Source organism: Haliotis asinina, chromosome 7, assembly GCF_037392515.1.
Source record: "Haliotis asinina isolate JCU_RB_2024 chromosome 7, JCU_Hal_asi_v2, whole genome shotgun sequence".
NCBI classification, from domain to species: Eukaryota; Metazoa; Mollusca; class Gastropoda; order Lepetellida; family Haliotidae; genus Haliotis; species Haliotis asinina.
Window position 1 is genome coordinate 14,644,664 of NC_090286.1, and position 22,804 is coordinate 14,667,467.

Sequence of the window (22,804 nt, forward strand, 5' to 3'; positions counted from 1 at the left end):
TACAATGTTAAAACATTTATTCACAGTTGTTGGACATTAGCAATGGTTGTAAGCACATGAATGTGGAAAAAAAATAAAAAAATAAAAAAACAAGTAAAGATAACTCTAGTCGTCACTAACACAGTGGAACAAAAATAGAAATGGTAAAATGTCACTAACTGTTGCAGAGCCTGCGCAGCATGACACTCCCCTTCTGATTTCAGATGTAGAAATTACAGTCATAAATAGAATATAAGTAATACAGATCACAGACTAAAGTTAAGTTTCACTTGCAGATGAAACTTTTAAACAGTTCTCACATGTTTTCATCAGTCAAATTATGAAGAATCACATCAGTAAGATGAAATTTGTAATCAGTCTTGTGTACACTACACACTTGTTGTCTTTGTATACACGCAGTGAAGCCTTCCTGACTACCTTGCCTTGGCTTGTGACAACAGGTCAGCCAATTGCAAACACAATTTTTGTCCTCAACAAGAACAAAATCTCCAACTCGTAGGTTAGGACATGATTATTTCCAATAATCCTCCACCTTACCTGGAGGTTATGCAACTATTCACATCACCACCTTTTCCAAAATTGTTCTTCAAGGTTCTGCTGTCTTCATTGAGACTTGTACATGTCGGTCACAACTACAGATCTAGAAGCTCAGAAACTTGGTACCTGTTAGGTGTTTTATGTGATTAGAGTTGAGGGGGATAAGATGAGGGGGATAAGATGAGAGGCTGCCCTGAAAAATCGCTTGACATGGCTGTGAGTGGATGAGCATTCATTATTGCCGTTACCTGACATAAGAATGTAGACAATACTACCTGGGTAAGTGATCTTTGATTTTTGAGTAACATAGCATCAATTATCCTGCATGCAACACCAATTAATCGTTCCCAGGCGCAGCCCATGTGGGATCAGTAAGGAGTGTTGAACACCCATGTCTATTTTCACAGAGAAAGTTCTGTAACTTCTTGTCTTGTACATTGATGGAATTGATACCCAATGAAGCAGTAGCACCAACAAAATTAGTTCCACGATCGGACCTGAACAGTTTCACTTCACCTCGTAAAGAAGTAAGTCGTCTAAGACAGTTAATGAAGGAACTGCTGCTCGTGTCTCCCACTAAGTTGATGTGCACAGCACATGTGACAAGGCACCTGAAGAGTATCGCCCAACGATCAAAACATTTTGCATCTTCAGAGATCCAGTGCTGATCACTGAAAAACTCAGATGTACGTCTCAGATGAGCTAGGCTCTTGTGCTCACACTGTTCATGCATGAGCGCAGAAAAAACAAGGACAGATAACTTTAGTTGTCACTAGCACAGTGGAACAAAAATAGAAACGTTTGTAAAATGTCACTATTGCAGAGCCTGCGCAGCATGACATGGTGTTTGTGTCACTCAGGTGTTTGCGTATTTTGCATTTGTCACAAGTCTTCTCTCTGTGAAGGGAAAAGAAAACTATAAAGATGTCATCATATGTTGATACACAGTTTAATTAGAATATATGGAGTATACAAAGTTTTGTAGAGATGTAACTCACATAGAAAGTGGAATGTCAACAAGTTTCAAGACAAGGAAAGGAATTTTTGAAAATGCCAGGTTTCATGGCGAATGAAGTGTCTGCAAACTTCAACTGAAATTTGTTTGAAAATGTTGAAAGTGAACTGTGACATCATTGACACTAGGACACCACAGCACAAACTTTACCATCTGCACAATCAGCGATGTTAAGATCAGTTTAGAATCAGGCACACAGTATTATGATGTCATCATGTCTACAATGCTATTGTTGCACTGCAAGTTCAATGTAAGTACCTTGCTCAGAGATGTACAGTTTTCATTTAAAACTAATGATGAGTGATATTTGATGATAAATAGAATCTCCTCTTTCCTGCCTTATAATAAGAAATATGTCAACACTCATTGATAAAAGTAAAACTAACTAGGGGTGAAACAGTACACTCTCACCACGGTACGGTACGGTAGTGTGGTACACATTGCGGTACACGGCCTTTGGTTCGGTCTGTTTCGGTTTGGTATATGAGATATGATCATAATGCAGAAAATTGACATCAAGAGCCAAACTAAACCTAACATTGCTTAATAACATGCAAAAGCTTAGCCATGATTTTTGTTATTTTGAATGAACAAAACTGTCATTGTATGAGTTATATTTAAAAGATTAAATAAACTAACACATCACATAGGAACTGGATAACAAATGGCAAGTGATCCTTCATGCAGTCATCAGTATTTTTCATGCATTCTAGAACTCATGTGAGATCAATCAGGTTTTTTCCAAATTATCACCTTTATGAATAATGCCAAATTTCAGGTCAATTCATCACATTCATAACTGACCAGTTGTTGAAACATATTGAGGTGTAATATGATGTGTATCAAGTAGATTGTTTTGTTATTTTACTGTGAACACTGAAAATACAGAATTTTTATATTCCATTATGGTGGACTGAACCGAAGTCCAAATACCATGGTTCTACTAATACTGTGGTGTACCATTTCACCCCTAAAAAATTCTCCCCAAGCCTTGTTTATTTGTAAATTTATTAACTCATGTTAATATAATTGCTATCAGAGGACACTTGGGTAAGATTCCTTATGTATTTTTACACATTAATTTCCATACAAAGTAACAAAGATGTATACCATATATATTGTTTTGTGTTTTTGATTTCCGAAAAACAATTAACCAATGTACCCTCTTGGACATCCCATGAGGAAGTCTACCCAAGGTTAAAAAAACGCCATCGCTCAATGGAGGGGAAAAGTCACTTTTCATTTGGAGTTTTTAAATGGTAACTTAACCGTGGGGTATTAGATCATTTCTGTTTGCGGTTTCAAACAGCAAATAAAGTTGGATTTCATTTCATATCAGCTCAAAATATAACTATTAAATTCAACAATCACCGTAAAGTAAAGTTATCTTTCTTTGCTATTTCTCACTTTTCAATGAACACTCCACTAAACATTAACATAAAATACCTTGTTGATTTATTCTTTCATAATTACATCACCATGATTATGTCATAAAAATCAGTGAAGTGGAAAATTAGTCTGAAAAAATTACTTTCTTAAAGTCAGTCACAATCCCAGTGAAGCACCTACTGGCCAGGTCACAAATTCAGCTATCTAAACCACTTCAGCCACCATGCCTTTGGGGAAGTGAATGCCTAACAACTGGTAGTCAAGCTCACTTTCTCAGTAAAGTGCAGATTCTAGATGATCCTTTTGTTTTGTGTTGTGCTAGTAATGAAGTGCTTGACTCTGAGTTTGCAAAACCAGAATATTTAATTAGTGTGTGAACACAAGTTTGAAAAACGTTTTGACATTGTTCATATTTATGTGCAAACACACAAATGACATTCAGATACAACACAGGTAACATATGACCTCTCTCCTGAAGGCATTATGTATTCAAAATTGTTTATGACTCACGTTGAAATGTTTCTTAAGAAGTATCCATGTAATCTTCTGTTTCTGACCAGTCCATGTCCTCGGCGGAGTCATCCATGGACTCATTCATGTCTGTAGGATGAAGAAAAGATGATGAAGTAGTTGTTGAGATTATGCATGTATTAGGACATGAACAGTTTTATCAGTCTGAAGGTCAGTTACAACATATTTAGTGAATATTTTTTGGTTAATATCTTGGTTTTCTGTATGTAGATTTTCTTGTTCTAAAGCGTGATGAATGGAATTGTAGACTGATCTATACAGTGACAGATGATATTGGAGGCTGATCTATACAGTGACAGATGGAATTGTAGGCTGATCTATACAGTGATGGATGATATTGTAGGCTGATCTGTACAGTGACAGATGGAATTGTAGGCTGATCTATACAGTGACGGATGATATTGGAGGCTGATCTATACAGTGACAGATGGAATTGTAGGCTGACCTGTACAGTGACGGATGGAATTGTAGGCTGATCTGTACAGTGATGGATGATATTGTAGGCTGATCTGTACAGTGAAGGATGGAATTGTAGGCTGATCTGTACAGTGACGGATGATATTGTAGGCTGATCTGTACAGTGACAGATGGAATTGTAGGCTGATCTGTACAGTGACGGATGATATTGGAGGCTGATCTATACAGTGACGGATGCTATTAGAGGCTGATCTGTACAGTGACAGATGGAATTGTAGGCTGATCTATACAGTGACAGATGGAATTGTAGGCTGATCTATACAGTGATGGATGATATTGGAGGCTGATCTATACAGTGACAGATGGAATTGTAGGCTGATCGGTACAGTGACGGATGATATTGGAGGCTGATCTATACAGTGACGGATGATATTGGAGGCTGATCTATACAGTCACGGGTGATATTGGAGGCTGATCTATACAGTGACAGATGGAATTGTAGGCTGATCTGTACAGTGATGGATGATATTGGAGGCTGATCTATACAGTGACAGATGGAATTGTAGGCTGATCTATACAGTGATGGATGGAATAGACCGATCCATTATGTCAATCAAAATTGGCGCATGCGTCAATTTCGGCCAATCAGCAGGCAGGGCGTGCATTTGTCAGACTTATTTTAGGGTCAAACGATGCCTCCGAAGCGATGTGCTAGGAGTTATGCCATTCACACTCGCTATATCTATTATACATTGTTGTGATTTGATGGGTACCTTAAACAAAACCATTTTGTTGCACAAAAAAAAATTGTGGCGGATCAAGGAATGCGATCGACCTCATGATCAGTTAATTGTCGGCACCATCGTTCTCAGAACCTACGTCTGCTCGAAGTTGAGAATTTGCATGAATTTCCCCACTTTCTCACACATGTAAATCATTACCAAATGCATGACAACTACTAGCAGTTTAAGACTTTGCAAGGGTTATAAACATGGACAATTTTTGTTACTGCAAAACTTTGAAAACGTTTTTGTTTTATTTATCGTGTTTAGTCAATACAGGACATTGAGTTGGTAGACCATAAAGTTGAAACGTGACAGGCGACAGTGTTATGGTGGTGTTATGTACCTGAACATAAACGCAAGCAGTTCGTGAAGTCCAGTATTGTGGAAGTTTGTAAATTAGGATTCCACAACAAAGTACACACAGAAAAATAAACTGGAAAGGATGATTGAAGAAAACATGTTTCCATTTATTCAGGGTCATTTTAGGATGGTGTACAGATTTGAAGAGGGAAATTTTACTGAGATTTGCTGAAGATTAGCTGCTGAATATTTGCTTCTGGGTACATATACTGGTATGGAAACATACTGCACTGTGTACAAGTTCAGTGAACTCTTCCAGATTCCCTAAATAAGATCAAATAGGTCATGCTGTGTTTGCATTTAACACATACAGAAAACTAAGGTGCACGAAGTAGTAGAGGGGAAATATTTTTCTGCATTGTTCATCAAAGTTAGAAACCCATGATTTCACATAAATGATTGAACTAATTTTAAACATCGGAAAAAAGATAGAACTAAAGCTGCCTGTGACAGTCTATTCATAGATACCCAAACACTCGGGCTCTTGAACATATGGTTGCGTTAACGGTTTTTATAAAATCACAATGGGAATTTTAGAGTAAAAAACAAACAACATACTTCATTTACACTTCCATGCTAGTATCTTAGACGGACGTGAATTGCCAGATAGATTAATTATTTCAAAGGAAAATAGATCTACCCTTCCTACATGCTGAGACGATTTTTCAGCGGCATGTAACTCATTTTCACTCGCTAATTACAGTCTGTCAACTATTATATATAAAAAATAAAATACATATGACTTTCCTCTTGAATGTCATTCACAAACGACGGATACCAAAGCACCACAAGCAGAATTCATCAATAACTTTCTCAATCACGTGACGTCATTGTTATTAGTCAGAGGTTGTCCCCTGTAACGTCAAAAGTGAAGTGGGCGGGGCTTAACGATCCGGACTCGATGAGTCTGTTGTAGGCGGATCTATATAGTGATGGCTGCTACTGAGTTCTCTGACCAAAAGATGAACAAGAAGACTTGAATATTAAGCTTTAATTGCAGTGATTTGGCTGGAAGCTGTTGCATCAGTACATCTTATAGATGTTGTCACTGGATCTGTATCTGTTTCATGGACCAAATATTGTAAAAGCCCAATGCATGAAATCAGTTGTGGAAAGTAAGTTTTACATACAGTAATATGGCTGGCATTCTTAGACATCAGCTATGACCAAATAAAGTAAACAAGAGTCATCAGAAGATGACACATCCCCCCAGCCCCCACATGTTTGAAAGGACAAATCATCTGACAGTTACTTTGTGTTTTTAGACAAAGTTTGAATTGTTTCCATGGAATTCATGAAAAATATAAATGCCATATATCTGTACTCAGAAAAAGTCACCATTTCAAGATCTGCCAAAATCTTTTGAAAGATATGAAATGATTTTCGTGTTGATCTCCGGTAACGAAGTTGGAAATGTGTCCACAGAAACCAAGAAAATAATAAGTCTCAAAAACCTGTAAATACCAAAAGGGACCACTTTGGGGTCTGCCACACATATCTACCAAGTTTTACTTACAGATATTAATAAGTCTTTGAGTTCTGCTCTGGAAACAAAGCACACCTCTCACTTTTGAGACTAAGTCCGAAACATTTCCATGGAAACCGAGAAAATAATAAATCACAAAAACATGTAAATAGCAAAAGGCATCACTTTGGGGTCTGCCACACATATCTACCAAGTTTTACTGACAGATATTTAGAAGTTTTTGAGTTCTGCTCTAGTAATGAAACACACCTCTCACTTTTGAGACTTAAGTCCGAAATATTTCCATGGAAACCAAGAAAATAAAAATCACAAAAAAACTGTAGATGGCCGAAGGTACCACTTTAGGTTCTGATTGATATATCTACTAAGTTTTGCAGAAAAATATTGAACTTTTTTTGAGTTCTGCTCCGGAAACGAAACCCACCCCACCATTAGACTAATACCAAAATGTTCCTTGGAAATAACAAAAAAAAATAAAAATGCCAAAACTCTGTAAATAGCAAAACTATATAACTATAACTATGGGTTGAGATTATTATATATATCAAGTTTGATCTAAGAATATTGAACAGTTTATGCTCCGGAAACAAAATCATTACGGACGGACAGACGAGGCGTCGACTATATCCTCTTGCATTATATGCCGGGGGGATAAAAATGTACTTACCAAACATGCTGACCTTTACCGCTACTTTCATGATGAACCTTTCATCAATGAGTCGTTTGTCATTATCATCAAGGTCCCAGTAGAATTCAGGATATCCCTTGATTAACATTGCAATGACCAGTGGCTTCCCCTTGTATGGTACAACCACAGGGGAGCCAGATGCACCATGTGCAAAGTGTGTTTTCAGAGGCAGAAAGTGAGGTTGGGTGAGGTCTTCATACCACTCACCACAGTATCGTTGACCATTGTACCAGTCTTCTCTGAAACCCACTCTATGTAGATATTGACGAGCCAGGCAGCATTCCTCTTTTGATACATGAAATGTCGGACAGTTAACGTCTATTTGTTTTCCCCCATGTCCATCATAGCCTATTATGGTCACTTTGGGTAAGTACACCGAGATACTACCCAAGGGCAAAGGTGGAGGCAACTGATGTCCTTCAGGAACATCAAGTTCCAAAATAACCATGTCAAGTTCCTCCCTTTCAAACACACAATCTTTGAAATGGAAATGTTGCTTGTTGTCAAACAGTATGTAGCTGTTTTTATCTTTTAACAGCCTAGCAATTGTTTCACCTGAAATGGGAATATAGATATTGTTACAAGTACATCACTATCTGGGTAGTGGGAAGTCCCATGCTTGTTGCAAGACATGGCTGGGGTGACATTGGAATTTTTTATGTGTACTGCTGATGGACCAATGCTATCAACCACTGGTTTGTTTTCATGTATTTAATAAGAAACAGTTGACTTATCTGTCGTGCCAATATACTTTTACACTTTGATCGTAGTGACATGACACCTTTGTGGTGTTGTCAGTTACAGGTTATACTGTGACGTAACAGTCACGTACATGGTCATGCCACATCAGCATGATGTCACATTCACGTTAAGTTACATCACATCATGATCTGTCATCCTCCCTGAAGATCAGGTTGAAAAGCATTCGAATGAAATTCCCATAGTCATTATTTTGCGGATTTCTTTTGATCTTTTATGTATACACAAAATGCATGGACAATATATAAGTTTATGATAAAGTATTCAGTCTGCTGTTTCCGTGGCAGTTTGTCCCGGCAATTGAAGGCGAGGTTTGAGGGACATGGCTTTTGGTAGTCATTGCTTCTGTGGAATTATCTGATGTCATTAAGGTTTCGGTGATATGTGCCACCTTGTGCGGTCCCACGTAACATATGGGAGGACATAACAGCCTGAATACTTACTTGGATTTCCCTCAAAATGGTGAGCATAAAATAGGTGCCAGGCTGTCATCACATATTGACTACCAACTCTGAAGGCCGTTCCTGTATTTCGTGGAAGGTGCAGCAGGCCAACTGACTCATCATAAAATTGAGTCCACCACTGCTGGTAGTCTGAAAGCAGATTAAATCTTACTTTTTGGTATCTGGGTTCAAAAGAGAATGAATCGAGAACCAATGACTCAGTAAAGCATGAAAGTCACAACCCTTTGACCCTTTCTAAGATGGAGTCTGCTTAACTATGTTAACTAACGGAAGATGCAAATGCTATCATCTGAAACCACATCAAAAAGTTCAATATTTCCCTGATTATAGGACAACTTGATATTTGACAGTGGTGCCTCTTCATCTTGTGGTAGCAACAAGGCAAAATGTTGTGCCCAATGTGTCCATCAGACGCATCAGATATGACAATTCAAGAATATAGATAATTTGGTTTCAGTAGGCTCATTGTACAAACCTGGGTATTGACTTCAGGCATGCAAATCTCTACAACTTCATCTCTACAAACATAGCCTCAAACTATGCCAGTTGCACTAGAAAATCAATGAAATTTGAAGAAAAGTCATAAACAATTGGATATACAGCAAAAAACGTATATTTTCGTCAATTTCATACATTTTTTCCAAAAAGTGACGGCACAAGGAAACGTGATGTGATAAATCCACTTTTGGAGGTATGTGAAATTAAAGCTTCACTCTTGATTAGTGTTATATTATCTTTCTCAGGGTCCATCACCATTTTAAGTATTTAGTTGACTACCAGTGTGGTCAACCTTCTACCGTGTATACCCGCGTATAATGTGACCCCCCTCTACACCCCTTCCAAATTGAGGATAAATCATATACCCTGTGTATAATGCGACCACAGAGTTTGTAACACTAAAAACTGCCATCAAGGTATATATTGTCCCTAATGGGGTATTAGTCCTGTAAAAAAGGACTTTCCTTTACTTTGATGGCAGTTTTTAACGTTACAAGCCTCTGTGAATGCGACCACGGATGAAGCACATCACCGGCACCAAGAAAGAGTGTTTAGTCATGCGTTGTTGTTTTTATATGAGGCTTTGTAGAGTGTATTACTCCAAAACGACCTAGAATGAATTACATTACCACATTACCACATTACCACACATCCAATAGATACGAGTTTGTCTTGCGTTGTTGTTTTTTCTACGAAGCTTTGTCGAGTGTATAACTCCAAAACAAGTCACCAGGTCACATGTGTAAGATAACCAACTATGGCGGGCGGGAGCACATGTCTGTTTATTTCCGGTTAGCCGCTTACAACATAATAAATGGAATGTCGCTTGGGACATAAATAAAAGAATGCCGCTTAAGGCAATTACGTTACATCTCCCTCCTTAAGATTAAGAGTCCATGAATGAGGGATAAGATTATAGCACTGGTAGCGTAAATGTGAAATGTCACTGAAAGTTACGTATACGGCAAAAGTCTTTTTTTTTTTTTTTTTCAGAGCACAGAGTTCCCGATGATGATAGCTATATAAAACGCATAGACAAACTAAATTTGGCACATTCATTACTTTGGCACTGCGAAACAAATTAAAGTCTTTCAGAAGAAACCTAACTACTATTAACGTTGAACTTAACGTATGACCCTAGCACTTTAAGAGTCATTCACAGATCGAGCCTGCTGGGTAGTGCTACACGTCTGCCTGATCTGGTGGTGACAGTCGGATTGACTGCCGGGGTGGTGGTGACTGGGCTGCTGACATCTCTGCGAGGTGAAGGTAGTGCGCCATGTTGCACAGAGTATGGTTCGGCGAACGGCGGTGGTGGTGTGACGTTTGGGGTGAACTGCATTTCTCCAAGTTGTCGGCTGGGCTGACTGCTCGTGTTTGCTGGAATTGTGACTTTCCTGAGAAACTTGCGGTTCCGCCTGTAAGTCCCGACATCAGTGGTGACGTGATATGATCTGGGTTTGGAGTGGTGACTCTGGATTACTCCGGGCTTCCATGACTTTCCAGTGTCAACTGGAGCGAGTCTAACTTGGTCTCCTGGCTGAAGCTCTGGGAGGGGTTTAGCACTCTTCTTAGCATCGTGGTAGAACTTTTGCTTTTGCTTCTCAAGAGTCAAGTGGCGTTTGGTCTCTTGCCTGTTGTAAGGTTGAGGAATGAGTATCTCACGTGCTGCAGGAAGTGTGTTTCGAGGACGCCTGCTCATTAGTAGCTGGGCCGGAGACAGGTTGATTCCTTCCAGAGGGGTTGTCCTGTAGTCGAGGAGTGCCAGGTACTTGTCTTCGCTCTTCCTCCATATACTTTTGACTGTTTGGACTGCCCTTTCAGCTTCCCCGTTGGAACTTTGGAAGTGTGGACTTGACGTTTCGTGTAGAATACCATAGAACTTACAGAAGTTGCTGAACTCTGCACAATCAAACTGTGGACCGTTGTCTGTTCTCAGTTTGCTCGGTATTCTGTGGATGCTGAACACCGATTTCATAGCTTCAATGGTGGATGATGCATTAAGAGACTTGACCTCTATGGCATCGATGTACTTGGAATAATAGTCGTCGAGGACCAGGTATTTTCGGCCCTGGAAGTCGAATAGATCACTCCCAACCATCTGGTAAGGTAAGTCTGGTGGTGGAGTAGGTTGGAGGGGCTCACTTTGTTGTCTCCTTGAGTATTCAGAACACTTGTCACAGTCTCTGATGGCTTGTTCTATCTCGTCGTTCATACATGGCCAATACATCACTTCACGAGCTCTCTGTTTGCTCTTCACCATTCCCAGATGGGACTCATGGATGATGTTGATCATGTGTCTGCGAAGAGTAGGTGGTATGACAATGCGCAAGCCCTTGTAAATGATGCCATCTGCTACTGAGAGTTGGTCACGTGAATCCCAGTATGGACGGGCTTCAATTGGGACATTTCTTCTGTCGTCTGGCCATCCATTTAGGACAACTTCTGTCACATACTTGAGCTCTTTAAGTGTGAGGTCTCTGATTTCTTCATATCTGTCTGGAGTGATATCCGACATGTGGACTCTGTCCGAATCCAAGACTTCAGAGCTAGTGTGAACTGTGTTCAAATATGCTCTAGACAAAGCATCAGCTGCCTGCATGTCAGAGCCTTTCCTGTAATTCACTACAAGATCATAGGATTGCAGCTTTAACAACATCCGCTGCAGTCTCATGGGTGCAGAGAGGATTGGTTTCTTGCAAATGATCTCTAGGGGCTTGTGGTCATTATACACAACAGTCTCTTTCCCAAAGATGTAGCAATGAAACTTGCTGACTGCGTACACAATTGACAACATCTCTTTTTCAATTTGCGCATAGCGCTTTTCTGTCTCTGTAAGTGACCTTGAGGTGAATGCAACTGATCTGGAATTCTGAATCAGGACTGCTCCCAAGCCTGACTGTGATGCGTCACACTGGATTTCAACAGGTTGGTTGACATCGAAGAGAGCGAGTACTGGTGGTGAGCTGCACATCTTCTTCAGCTTGTCAAAGCTGTCTTGCTGTTCATGGTCCCAGTGAAACATGACATCTGATTTCAGTAGGATTCGTAGAGGCGCATCAACTTTGCTGAGATCTGGAAGGAACTTTGCTAGGTACTGGACAAGTCCTAGTAGTCTTCGGACTCCTTCTTTGTCCTCGGGTGCAGGCATTTCAGTAATCGCCTGTACTTTGCTGGGTCTGGTCTCAAGCCCTCAGCAGACACAATGTGTCCGACGTAGTGGACTTCCGATTTCCGGATAGAGCACTTGTCAAAGTTTAGTTTGAGATTGTATCTGGTTGCTCGCTCTACAACTTGTTTCAGAATTTCATCGTGCTGAGCTGTGTCGACTCCTGCGATGAGGATATCATCCATAATAGCAGCTGCACCATTGATGCCTTCAAGCATCTGATCCATAATCCGTTGATAAATCTCGGGGGCGGACTTGATACCAAACGGTAGTCTGAGCCAACGATACCTTCCGATGGGAGTATTGAATGTTGTTAGGTATGATGACTTCTTGTCGAGCTTGATCTGTAGAAACCCTGATTTGGCGTCAAGAGTTGAGAATACCTTGGTCCCAGGAATATTAGCTACGACCTCTTCTATGGTCTTAAGGGGATGATGCTCTCTCAAAATGGCTTTATTCAAGTCCTTTGGGTCGATGCATATTCTGATTTTGTCCTTTCGGATGGAGACCACCATGGAACTGACCCACTCTGTGGGTTCTTCAACCTTGACGATGTAGCCATTTTTCTTCCATCTCATGGAGTTTTTCCACGATCTTTGGTTTCAGGGCTGCTGGTTGTCTACGAGGAGGGTGAACAACTCCCCTTGCGTCTGGATCAAGCTTTATACAGTACTCTCCTGGGAGGGTCCCTGTTGTTTTCACAAGTTCCGGGAAATCCGCAAATTGTTTAACGGATTCTGAGCTGTCACTTGTCAGGTTCACTCGAGCTATGAGTCCTAGCTTTTCAGACGTGTCTCCACTGATCACGTTTTCTTGGTCAATATCAATGATGAAAGTGACGGGTATAGTTTTACCTTCGTACTTCACAGGTAGCTGAACAGCTCCTTCTGGATATATCTTGTGGTTAGAATAGGACCGGAGGACTCTTGATGACTTGGCTAATTCACACTGGATATTGAGTTTGTCAAAACATGTTTTCACAATGATATTACACTTGGCACCCGTGTCAATACGAACTGTTGCTGGTTTGTCACTGATTTGTACTGTTTCAATCCACTTGTCATCACTGTCTTTTTCTTGCTTATGCTGAAGAGAATGAATTTGCAGAAGGTCGTCCTCAGATTCGCTGTCGAACTCGTTGTCGTCATCTGATTGAGCTTCTTGTAAAGTGTGAACTTGTTTGCGTTTTCTCTTTGTGCACACCTGGATCCAATGGTTTGGCTTTTTACAGTAGTTGCATATAGTGTTTTTGGCTGGACACTTCCCATCAGTGTGTGCTTTGCTTATTTCTAGACCACACTTGCCACAGGTCCCTTGATCACTGTTTGTTTTAGAGTTCTTGTTTGGATCTTGATGCTGTTTCCTCTCGGATTTTCTACTGTTACGTTTGTGTGGCTTGTGTCTTGTGTCTTTAAGAGACGAAACTTTCTGATCTTCTCCTCTAATCATAGTGAGGTGCATTTGAGATACTTCAAATTGCCTACCAATGTCTAGGGCTTTTGCAAGTGTCAAATCTTGACCCTGGTCTAACAGACGTTCTTGAATTTTGGAATGAGAAACTCCTGCAATAATACTGTCAATTAAGATGTCATCTGGATTTCCATAATCACAGTCCATGAGAATTAACTTAAGGTCCTTCACAAAATTGTCAAAATTCTCACCGACTTTTTGTTTCCTTTCTCTCAGCTTGAATCTTGCAATTCTCTTGTTTTTCCTTGGTCTGACATACGTTTCTAACTTGTTCATGATTACGTTTGGGTTGTCTTCCTCCCCTTCTTCCCATCTTAAAGTTTTATACACTTCACGGCCCTGTCGGCCGATCCACATACCTAGCCAGGCCGAACGATCTTTATCGTTTGCTTTTGACAATGGGCCTTTAAAAATAAAAGTCACATGTTGTTTGAATCTCTGAAATTCCTCGAAAAGATCTGGAGCATTCCAATCGAGTGTAGGGTGATCAAAATGCATACTAGACGCCATGTTTGACGTTTTACCGACTCGTACTTGAAAATGTTCAAAACAAGTATTTCTGAAGTGTTGTGGATTGCAAAGTCAATTACCGATACACAATGAATTCCTGTAATCTTTGTCTGTAACGATGTCAAATGTCTGACAGCTTTTCATTGGGTATTTTTCCGATTAACCACTTCTGACACCATGTAAGATAACCAACTATGGCGGGCGGGAGCACATGTCTGTTTATTTCCGGTTAGCCGCTTACAACATAATAAATGGAATGTCGCTTGGGACATAAATGCCGCTTAAGGCAATTATGTTACAACATGTGCTGTAGTGGGGAGTGGCCACACTGTAGGGACCATCTCCAGCAAACGAAATGTATTTTCGTTACTGGTTATATGTTTGTCTATTTTGCCAAGTGTTTCAGTATAGGCATGTAACCATATACTTTTCTGAAAGATTAAAGTGATTGCAGTGATAATTTAAGTCAAATATATAAAAATTTTGAAGTAATCTTCTTAATGGAGAAAAGAAATATGAGATGATCCCGCTCAGGAAACACGCAAGTGTTTGCTAGCTGTGTGCGGAGTTTATATTTCTAACAGGGAGTGCGAACCAGCGAAACCTACACGATATGTCGAGTTTCTGAACCCCAGTTCTTAGTATACGCCTCTATCAGTAACCTGTTCTAGCGTCCGTGGTTAACAGGATTTTGCGGAAAAATGGCTACCATTATCAAGCGAGGTGAAAAAGATCGCCTAAAAGAACTTGACTTGTCTGTAAAGAACAAATTTCGTTGGGAATGGCTAGAAAGAGCGGCTGCCAGCCCCCTTAACCCCGCCTTGATTTTTTAGTGTTTTTTACAATTTGTCATTCTCATGTCAGTTTATTGTGTCAGTTGGCTTGTAATGTAAATCTGGATCGATGGTTATTACAACTTTATTTACAGAGAATATACGTAAAAAACAAGGAAACAAGATACAAATGGTCTTTAATTCGGATACTAACAGTTATTTCGGACTAAATGCAAAGTTTTCTTGTGAAGTGCCGGGATGGCTATCACAGACCTTATACCCCGTGTATAATGCGACCCCACTTCCTTACCCCCTCATTCTAGGTACGAAAAACTTGCATTGTACACGGGTATAAACCGTAATTCTGGTCCTTGAAAGAACTATATGTAACACTTTAGGGTCCATCTGTGTGACGTTCTTGCTGGGATTTCTTTTGAGGAGAAGCTATGTGCCATGCCTGCACCTCCATGACAACATACAACAGTGTTATTGACCAACAAGATGTAAGGACCAACTCGACATACAACAGTGTTATTGACCAACAAGATGTAAGGACCAACTTGATACACAAAAGTGTTATTGACCAACAAGATGTAAGGACCAACTTGATACACAAAAGTGTTATTGACCAACAAGATGTAAGGACCAACTTGATACACAAAAGTGTTATTGACCAACAAGATGTAAAGACCAACTTGATACACAAAAGTGTTATTGACCAACAAGATGTAAGGACCAACTCGACATACAACAGTGTTATTGACCAACAAGATGTAAGGACCAACTTGATACACAAAAGTGTTATTGACCAACAAGATGTAAGGACCAACTTGATACACAAAAGTGTTATTGACCAACAAGATGTAAGGACCAACTCGACATACAACAGTGTTATTGACCAACAAGATGTAAGGACCAACTTGATACACAAAAGTGTTATTGACCAACAAGATGTAAGGACCAACTTGATACACAAAAATGTTATTGACCAACAAGATGTAAGGACCAACTTGATACACAAAAATGTTATTGACCAACAAGATGTAAGGACCAACTTGATACACAAAAGTGTTATTGACCAACAAGATGTAAGGACCAACTTGATACACAAAAGTGTTATTGACCAACAAGATGTAAGGACCAACTTGATACACAAAAGTGTTATACTAAGTATGATCACTATGAGATTTAAGGACAACCACCTGAAAGGATGGGGTATATTCACTTGTTTTATCCCATGCCAGTTTCAAGCAGTACCACGTGTGAATCAACAGGGCACATAAGAGCTCTTCCTTATGATTTTAATTCCAACTGAAGCAGAACACGCACTCCTCTGCGCAACCAGGCCTCCCCTACCGGAGAGTTATTACAAAGGGAATAACTCTCTTGCCTCATTACACTGCCAAGCAAACCTGCAATGGCGTGACAGTCTTTTACTTTTCCTCTATGAGGTTCAAGTCGCATAAACTATAAAGGTAATACAGCATGAAGTGATGTGGGTGTATGACACATGAGGAGCTTGTAACTATCATGATATGAATAAGAAAACATACATGAAAATTAATACACAACACTTGAAAGTCATGTGGAACAAAACAGAGAAGTATCACATTCAAAAGTCCAGAACATAGTCATTAAATCGACATGGCTGGCTGTGTTCATGGGAGGGCCTTGTTTGTTGACTGGGAACTACCTCTGGTGGAGTGTCAGAGTCAACAAAAGCCACATTTTCCTCTGATATATGAGTGAAGTCAGGTTGTTGAATACTGTTGGGCTCCTGATATCCTGGCTGTTGTATAGGTGGAGTAAGGATTTCAAGAGGATTCTGTGGGGTACATGGTAGGTGAAGAGGTTGATCAGGTTGGTCTTCACTGTCTGATGCGTCATCGTATGTGAGTTTGTCCTGAGAAGTCTTGATACAAGATGGCACCTTGTAGCATTCTGACGGCTTAACCCTGTATGAATTGTTGCGTAGCTGAGATACTGTTAACTTGTGAATGTTGCACCATATGCCATCCTTGCTAACTACCAGATAACGAGATCTTGCACAAATTTTGTAAAGATTATTGTGGAGGTATACCAAGTCACCGATCTCAGTCTGGTCAGTGACAGGACAATGACCCATAGGAGCCTTTGATTTCTCACTGTGTGATTTGATGTACGGCTAACATGTTGGTCCATAATCAGCTGTTTATTGGACATAGGTAACTGACAGAGAGTAAACTGATCTCTTTGTGCCACATCTCGCGAGATGATAAACCACGAGAGCGAATACGTGAGCTCATACTTGCTTGAGCTGGTGAGCTGAGGGATGACTATGCAAAGTAGTGATAAGTCCTTCGAGAACCTGTCTCGGAACAACAATACACTCTCGTGTTTGACGGAATGGGTCTATCTGTCGGACCACAAGTAAGCCCTCATTGGAGATAGTTGCTGCATTCAAGTATCGCTTGACATCATTGATATCTGTCAACTTTGGTAGAGGGAAGTCGACTAGTGCCATTCAAGATGTCCGAAATGGAGACTTGTCTGACAACTGAGTCCTCAATGCGCTAAATAAAGGAGCAAATCTGGCAAGATGGATTGATACAGTCTGGTGCATTTCTGCTTGCAAAATCCAATGGGGCATTGGCCAAGCCGACAAGGTGTTGAACTGTAGCCTGGTACCAACTGACTGGTGACACGAAGGTGGAGACACTGGACTAGCGGAAAACTCTCCTCTACATAATTTCTCAAAAGCCAACACACAGGGTCTGCTGTCGGTCAGGATACATGCTTTCAGTTTAGATTGGATGATGAAAGGACTGAAGTGCTTAGTGGCAACGGCAATGGACATTGCGTCTATCTCACAGGGTAGCCAGGCAACCTGTTGTCTGCAGAGCTTGACACTAAACAAACTGGCTATGTGCAGTGATTGATCACAAGTTATGTACAGAGTAGCACCGATTCCTGGCTTCCTGAGAGCACCATCAGTGACTATCTATAATTGATCCTCAGGACATGGGAGAACTATTGACCTGTTCGAGGATAAACCTTCCTGTGCCGTCTTAAAAGCTGCAAGTAGCTGGTCGGTCCATGGTAACCTATTCTTTAATTGGTGTCCGGCAGCTGCATCATCAAGTGGGGCAAGAAGGGTGGAACAACATGAGACAGGACCTTGTAGGCACCAATAAACGATCGTAGTCGATCGTGTTATGCTTGAGTACCTCTAGCACGTGGTGCCAATTGAACAGAAGGTCCTCAGGTGTATCACCTCCACAATGAAGGTCGTCAGCAAGTTTGGCAACAATCCCTTCTTCCAGTAGATCTCCTAACACACGACACATAAGCTCTTCTAAAGCTGTTTCTGATCCACCCAAAATGGAGTTGCTACGCTGCAGTACTTCATGGATTCCTTGGCTAGTGGAATCTGGTAAAATGCATTCGTCAAGTCTGTGGATAACAGATACCGGTATCTGGCGATTTGTCGGAGAGTTGAGTCCACATTCGGCATGAGTGCGGGTTGTGGCTTACTGTATCAGCCAACATCAGAGAATGCATTCACCAGTCTGTAAATACCACTTGACACTTGACCAAGAAGGAGGGATTGACATATTCAACATGAATGCCAGCATCCTCTGGTCAAATGAACACCCCCATGTCCTCTAGTTCATTAAATTGAAGTTTAGAGAGTTTGTCTCTTGAATACTGTGGAACTCTGCCTTTTCGTTGAGGAGGTTGTACGGGACCTATGTTAACAAATGGTCCTGATGCTCCAGTATACCCCTCAATGTGTGGGTCAAAAACCCCATTGAATTCTGTGAGAAGTGATGCAAACTGTGATCTAGTGGCTGCTGGCAGCATGTTGTCTGAGTCTATACAGACTAGACCGGAGAAATTCTTTTTCTTAGTTTGATGGAGTGCACTGGGTGTCTGTTCAGATACCTCGGAAAGGTTGGTAACAGGAACTTCTGGAATGAATACTGGATGTTCTGACAAAAGTGCTCATGCTCCTTGAGTGTTTGTGGCGTATCTGTCAGATTAGGAATCTGTAGTTTGCCTGAGACACTAAAAAGGGCATCTGGTTCTGGCCACGTTGGTGACACAGTAGATGCTCTTGAACGGGTATCAAGTCGGGGTTCAAACATGTCATCTGATGAGGCATAACTCTCTGGAACAGGTATCTCGATGAACTCCCCATGCCATATGGTAGCAGAGTTGTTTGGGGCACTGAGCACACATGCTCTTCTAACAGTATGCTTGTCTGACAGTTTTCCTGAGCCATACGTGTATATCGTGCCATCACTAAGTATGATCTGCCTCTTTGCAGGACGTATAGCTATATCGTTGGCCTCCATAAATGGTATTCCTGCGAGAATATCCACATCAAGGTTCTCCACCACAAGACCATTGAAACTGAATTCCTTGTTGTCACGGCATAGAAGTATGCTTGTCTCTCCAACAACCTTAAGGGGTGATGAACAGTCTGCCTGATGAGCTAATTGGGAGCTCTTTTTTATAACAGCACCAAGATATGTCGCCATGGAGAGGTGGATCAGGACCATTGAAACTGAATTCCTTGTTGTCATGGCATAGAAGTATGCTTGTCTCGCCAACAACCTTAAGGGGTGATGAACCATCCGCCTGATGAGCTAATTGGGAGCTCTTTTTGATAACAGCACCAAGATATGTCGCCATGGAGAGGCGGATCAGGTTTCCGGTGGCTACACTAGCTAACTTTCGCATTGGTCGTGTTGTTTGTTTAGGAGCTGGGAAGGGTGAAGAGTGCTTTTGGTTTGTGGTAGCTCTCATTACCTTAGCATCCTCTACAGTGCGAATTTCATCCAGTAGTGAGTCGGGAGCCTGAGAGATTTCTGGTTTCAGTGAGCCAACAGTATGTGAGTGCAGGTCTGTACCATAACATTGTTTAACCCACTTTGGCAGGTCACCATGAATTATTCTAAGCCAAGTAAGCACCACAGATTTTTCCAATAATGGTGAGAGCTCCTCATCCTTGTCCAGTGCAGTGCCGTGGTGGGTGATACCACCGTCACGACAAAGTAAATTGTTCTCCACAAAGGCCAAGAGTCTCTGATATAAATCTTCAGGTCTCTTGTTGGGCTTGAGATTAATGTCTGTGAAATCGAGGAAATGGCCACCAGTGGCCTGAAATCCAAAGTGAAGGCGTGCCATATACAGCCTGTGGACGCAGAGTTCTTAATAATAGTATTTCTCAAGATGGTAGGGCAGAAATTGGCAATTTGACCAAGCATTAGTTCTAAACTGCTTACTTTTTGTTGTGCAGTTCGCCTTTGGGCTTGTTGGGCATCGTTACCATCGTTTGTCATACCTTTGAGCGGAGTTGTCCGCGTCTTTTTCAGCCATGTAGCCACGTCTATGAGAAATGGAGCGAAGTGTGCATCAAGTGATAAAGTATACAAGAGGTTTTGCCTTTTAAACGAAGTCACTGTCTCTGCCTTGGTAAGACACCACTGTTTCAGTGTTTCGCCATAATGAAAGAGTAGTTTCACACGTTATCCAGGGGCGCTACCGCCTGACCTGTCAACCACGTTCAGTGACACACAAGTAACACAGACCAATTAGACGCCTGCTTCGTTAGACATGAGTCGTATCTAGCTGCCACCACGCCAGTTTAGGTAAAGAGATACTGTACCACATGTGAATCAACAGGTCACGTAAGAGCTCTTCCTTATGATTTTAAATCCAACTCAAGCAGAACACGCACTCCTCTGTGCAACCAGGCCTCACCCACCCGAGAGTTATCGCAATGGAGATAACTCTATTGCTTCATTACACTGCCAAGCAAACCTGCATTGGTGCCAGGAGAATAGTGTCTGTGTGTCTGGGTCTGGGTCTGGGTGTGTTAGGGAGAAGGGGGATATTTTCTGTTTGTAGCCGTTTTCTTTTAGGGGCACAACTCAAAAACCGTTCAGTATCTTTCATCAAAGCTGTATTTTCCCTTACTCCAGTGTATACTAATGACAGTCACCACATTGCGTACTGGAACATGTTCCAGTTCAGATGCTGTGTTACTTGTTTTTTTATTACACATAGCTCCGAGTTCCAGATTCTCAAATTCACCTGCATGGTGGTCAGGTAAAAATTTAGACATGTATGTGAACATCTATTGTTGGTAGGTAAGTGTTGGTGAGGGCTGGCAAGTTTTACTTCTACCCATCCTTGTGGTCTGGCTGAAATGTTTGGAGTTCATAAGATATGCAATTCTTACCATTCTGTCCTCAGCATCAGCATTGGAACACTGGCGCCTCATCGTGTTTGCAGTTCATGCTTTCTGTTTGGTCTGTTTATGTTCAGACCGATGACATTATTACAATGTCCATTTTGGCTTATCGCCTATATTCTAGTCTGGTCAGTTTCTCATCTCATGATGTTGGTGACTGTCCCATATGGTTGAAGTGTGTCAGTGGCTTGTCTTCCACTTGCACATGGTCCCAGCAAATGCTACATTTATCAGCCAGGCGGACGTACATCGTGTAGCATCTGGTCCTCCATGGTCCCCAAGCCTGACAATTAGACAGTGTTTGACATGGTTGCTGATCTACTTTGTGGTAGACACAGTCAGGGGACCAAACAGAGACATTGCAGGATAGATGTGTGGGACTAGACAGCACCACATGCAGTCCTGGAAGATTGGTGCCTCTATATCAACTGTGGAAAACTATGTCCGCTCGTGAGAGACCAGCAAGGACGTATGTGAAATATGCACAGATGTAAGCATGATGCAGGGAAACACTGTCTGGAAAATGGTTTCCAGCCATGCAAGAAGAGAAATAAACTAGTCAACCGGCAGATGCATGATGCTCGAGATGGATTCAAACCCATGCAAGTTGTCATTAATCCTTGAAATAGTGTTTTACATATAATTTGATGCATTGTATATGTCTAAGTCACATCATTGGTGAATGGTAACGAAGCCGTAAGATCTGCATGCAAGATAAGTAGAGCCAAGTACTGAAAAACCTTTAGAATTCACATGTATTTGCAGAATTCTATGGATCCAGATTGCTACAGAGAGAAATCAATATTCTACATTAAACTTGACACCTAGTTAAAACATTTCTTTAATCTGATAATCTCAATGTATCCTAAAAGAGTAAAACAATGGTTGAGAAAAAGTCAAAACGATTACATGTTCATTTTAAAAATGCTATGTTGTCTCATGATAGAAAATAATCTGTAGGCCAATATTTACATGTAGTTTTCAGATAATTGAGAGGGGAGGGAGGGAAACAAAATGCACATATCTTTCTTTATGGAAATTAAGATGTGATCAGCGTGGAAGTACCAGAACAAGTATCATGCACATGCTCAGTGGTTGTACCAGTAATCTATGAGACGCAAGAACAGTGGAGGAAATCAACGTAAAAATGAAGTAATCTTACATTAAGGTGTGTTATCTGGAAAACATCAAAAATAAAATGGGCTGGTTTTGTACTTTCAGCAGTTTCTTGTATCGATAATCTCTGCATGAAGTAAGATGTCTCCAAGACGTAACCAGTAGTTGTGAGATTCATTGGAGTCTCAAATCTGTAACCTTCGTGTTATCAGTCAAGTTAACAAGCTGTATTCTCAGTATCAAGGCTAACACAAGTGCACAGGAAATCCTGTAACTGAGAGTTCGGTGACTGAATCATGACAATATGAAAGGCTTGCAATAAATGATACAATTACAACCTTTGCAATACTACAATCTTGGTTAAACCATCATCCTTACAAACTTGTACCTAAAAATGCATTTGATTTAGAAATGACTTCGACATGTTGCCATTGTCATAAGAAAATTTGGAAGAAATGTGTATTAAACTTCTGATTACAATAGTTATCTGCACAACAGTATGCATCTGATTCTTAAACCTGAATCGTGTTGAACTTGTAACTCTGGGCATGAAGATGTAGCCGCCATTTTAGTGAGTAATGTGCGCATGTGCAATT

The 22,804-nt window shown here is 40.8% G+C and overlaps 3 protein-coding genes across 4 annotated transcripts in view; 2 read left to right on the forward strand and 1 right to left on the reverse strand.

The window, feature by feature from the left end:
* LOC137291429 (uncharacterized) lies at positions 1 to 22,800 on the reverse strand. 2 transcript variants are annotated; one of them, XM_067822777.1, is made up of 6 exons: positions 22,705 to 22,800; positions 21,081 to 21,375; positions 8,411 to 8,560; positions 7,188 to 7,763; positions 3,452 to 3,541; positions 1 to 1,434 (listed from the first exon to the last, which is right to left on the reverse strand). In XM_067822777.1, the coding sequence occupies exons 3-5, from the start codon at positions 8,457 to 8,459 to the stop codon at positions 3,465 to 3,467; spliced, it is 702 nt and encodes a 233-aa protein (XP_067678878.1). In that variant the 5' UTR covers positions 8,460 to 8,560; positions 21,081 to 21,375; positions 22,705 to 22,800; the 3' UTR covers positions 1 to 1,434; positions 3,452 to 3,464. The 2 variants fall into 2 exon arrangements, with proteins under 2 accessions (XP_067678878.1, XP_067678879.1); XM_067822778.1 differs by lacking the exon at positions 22,705 to 22,800 and having other exon boundaries at positions 1,364 to 1,434; positions 21,081 to 22,269.
* LOC137291418 (peroxidasin homolog) overlaps positions 1 to 22,804 on the forward strand; it is a 203,084-nt gene that overhangs the window by 67,128 nt on the left and 113,152 nt on the right. The gene's annotated exons all lie outside the window — the stretch shown is intronic.
* The window catches only part of LOC137291420 (regulator of telomere elongation helicase 1-like), a 94,545-nt gene that overhangs the window by 37,771 nt on the left and 33,970 nt on the right, over positions 1 to 22,804 (forward strand). The window lies entirely within an intron of this gene.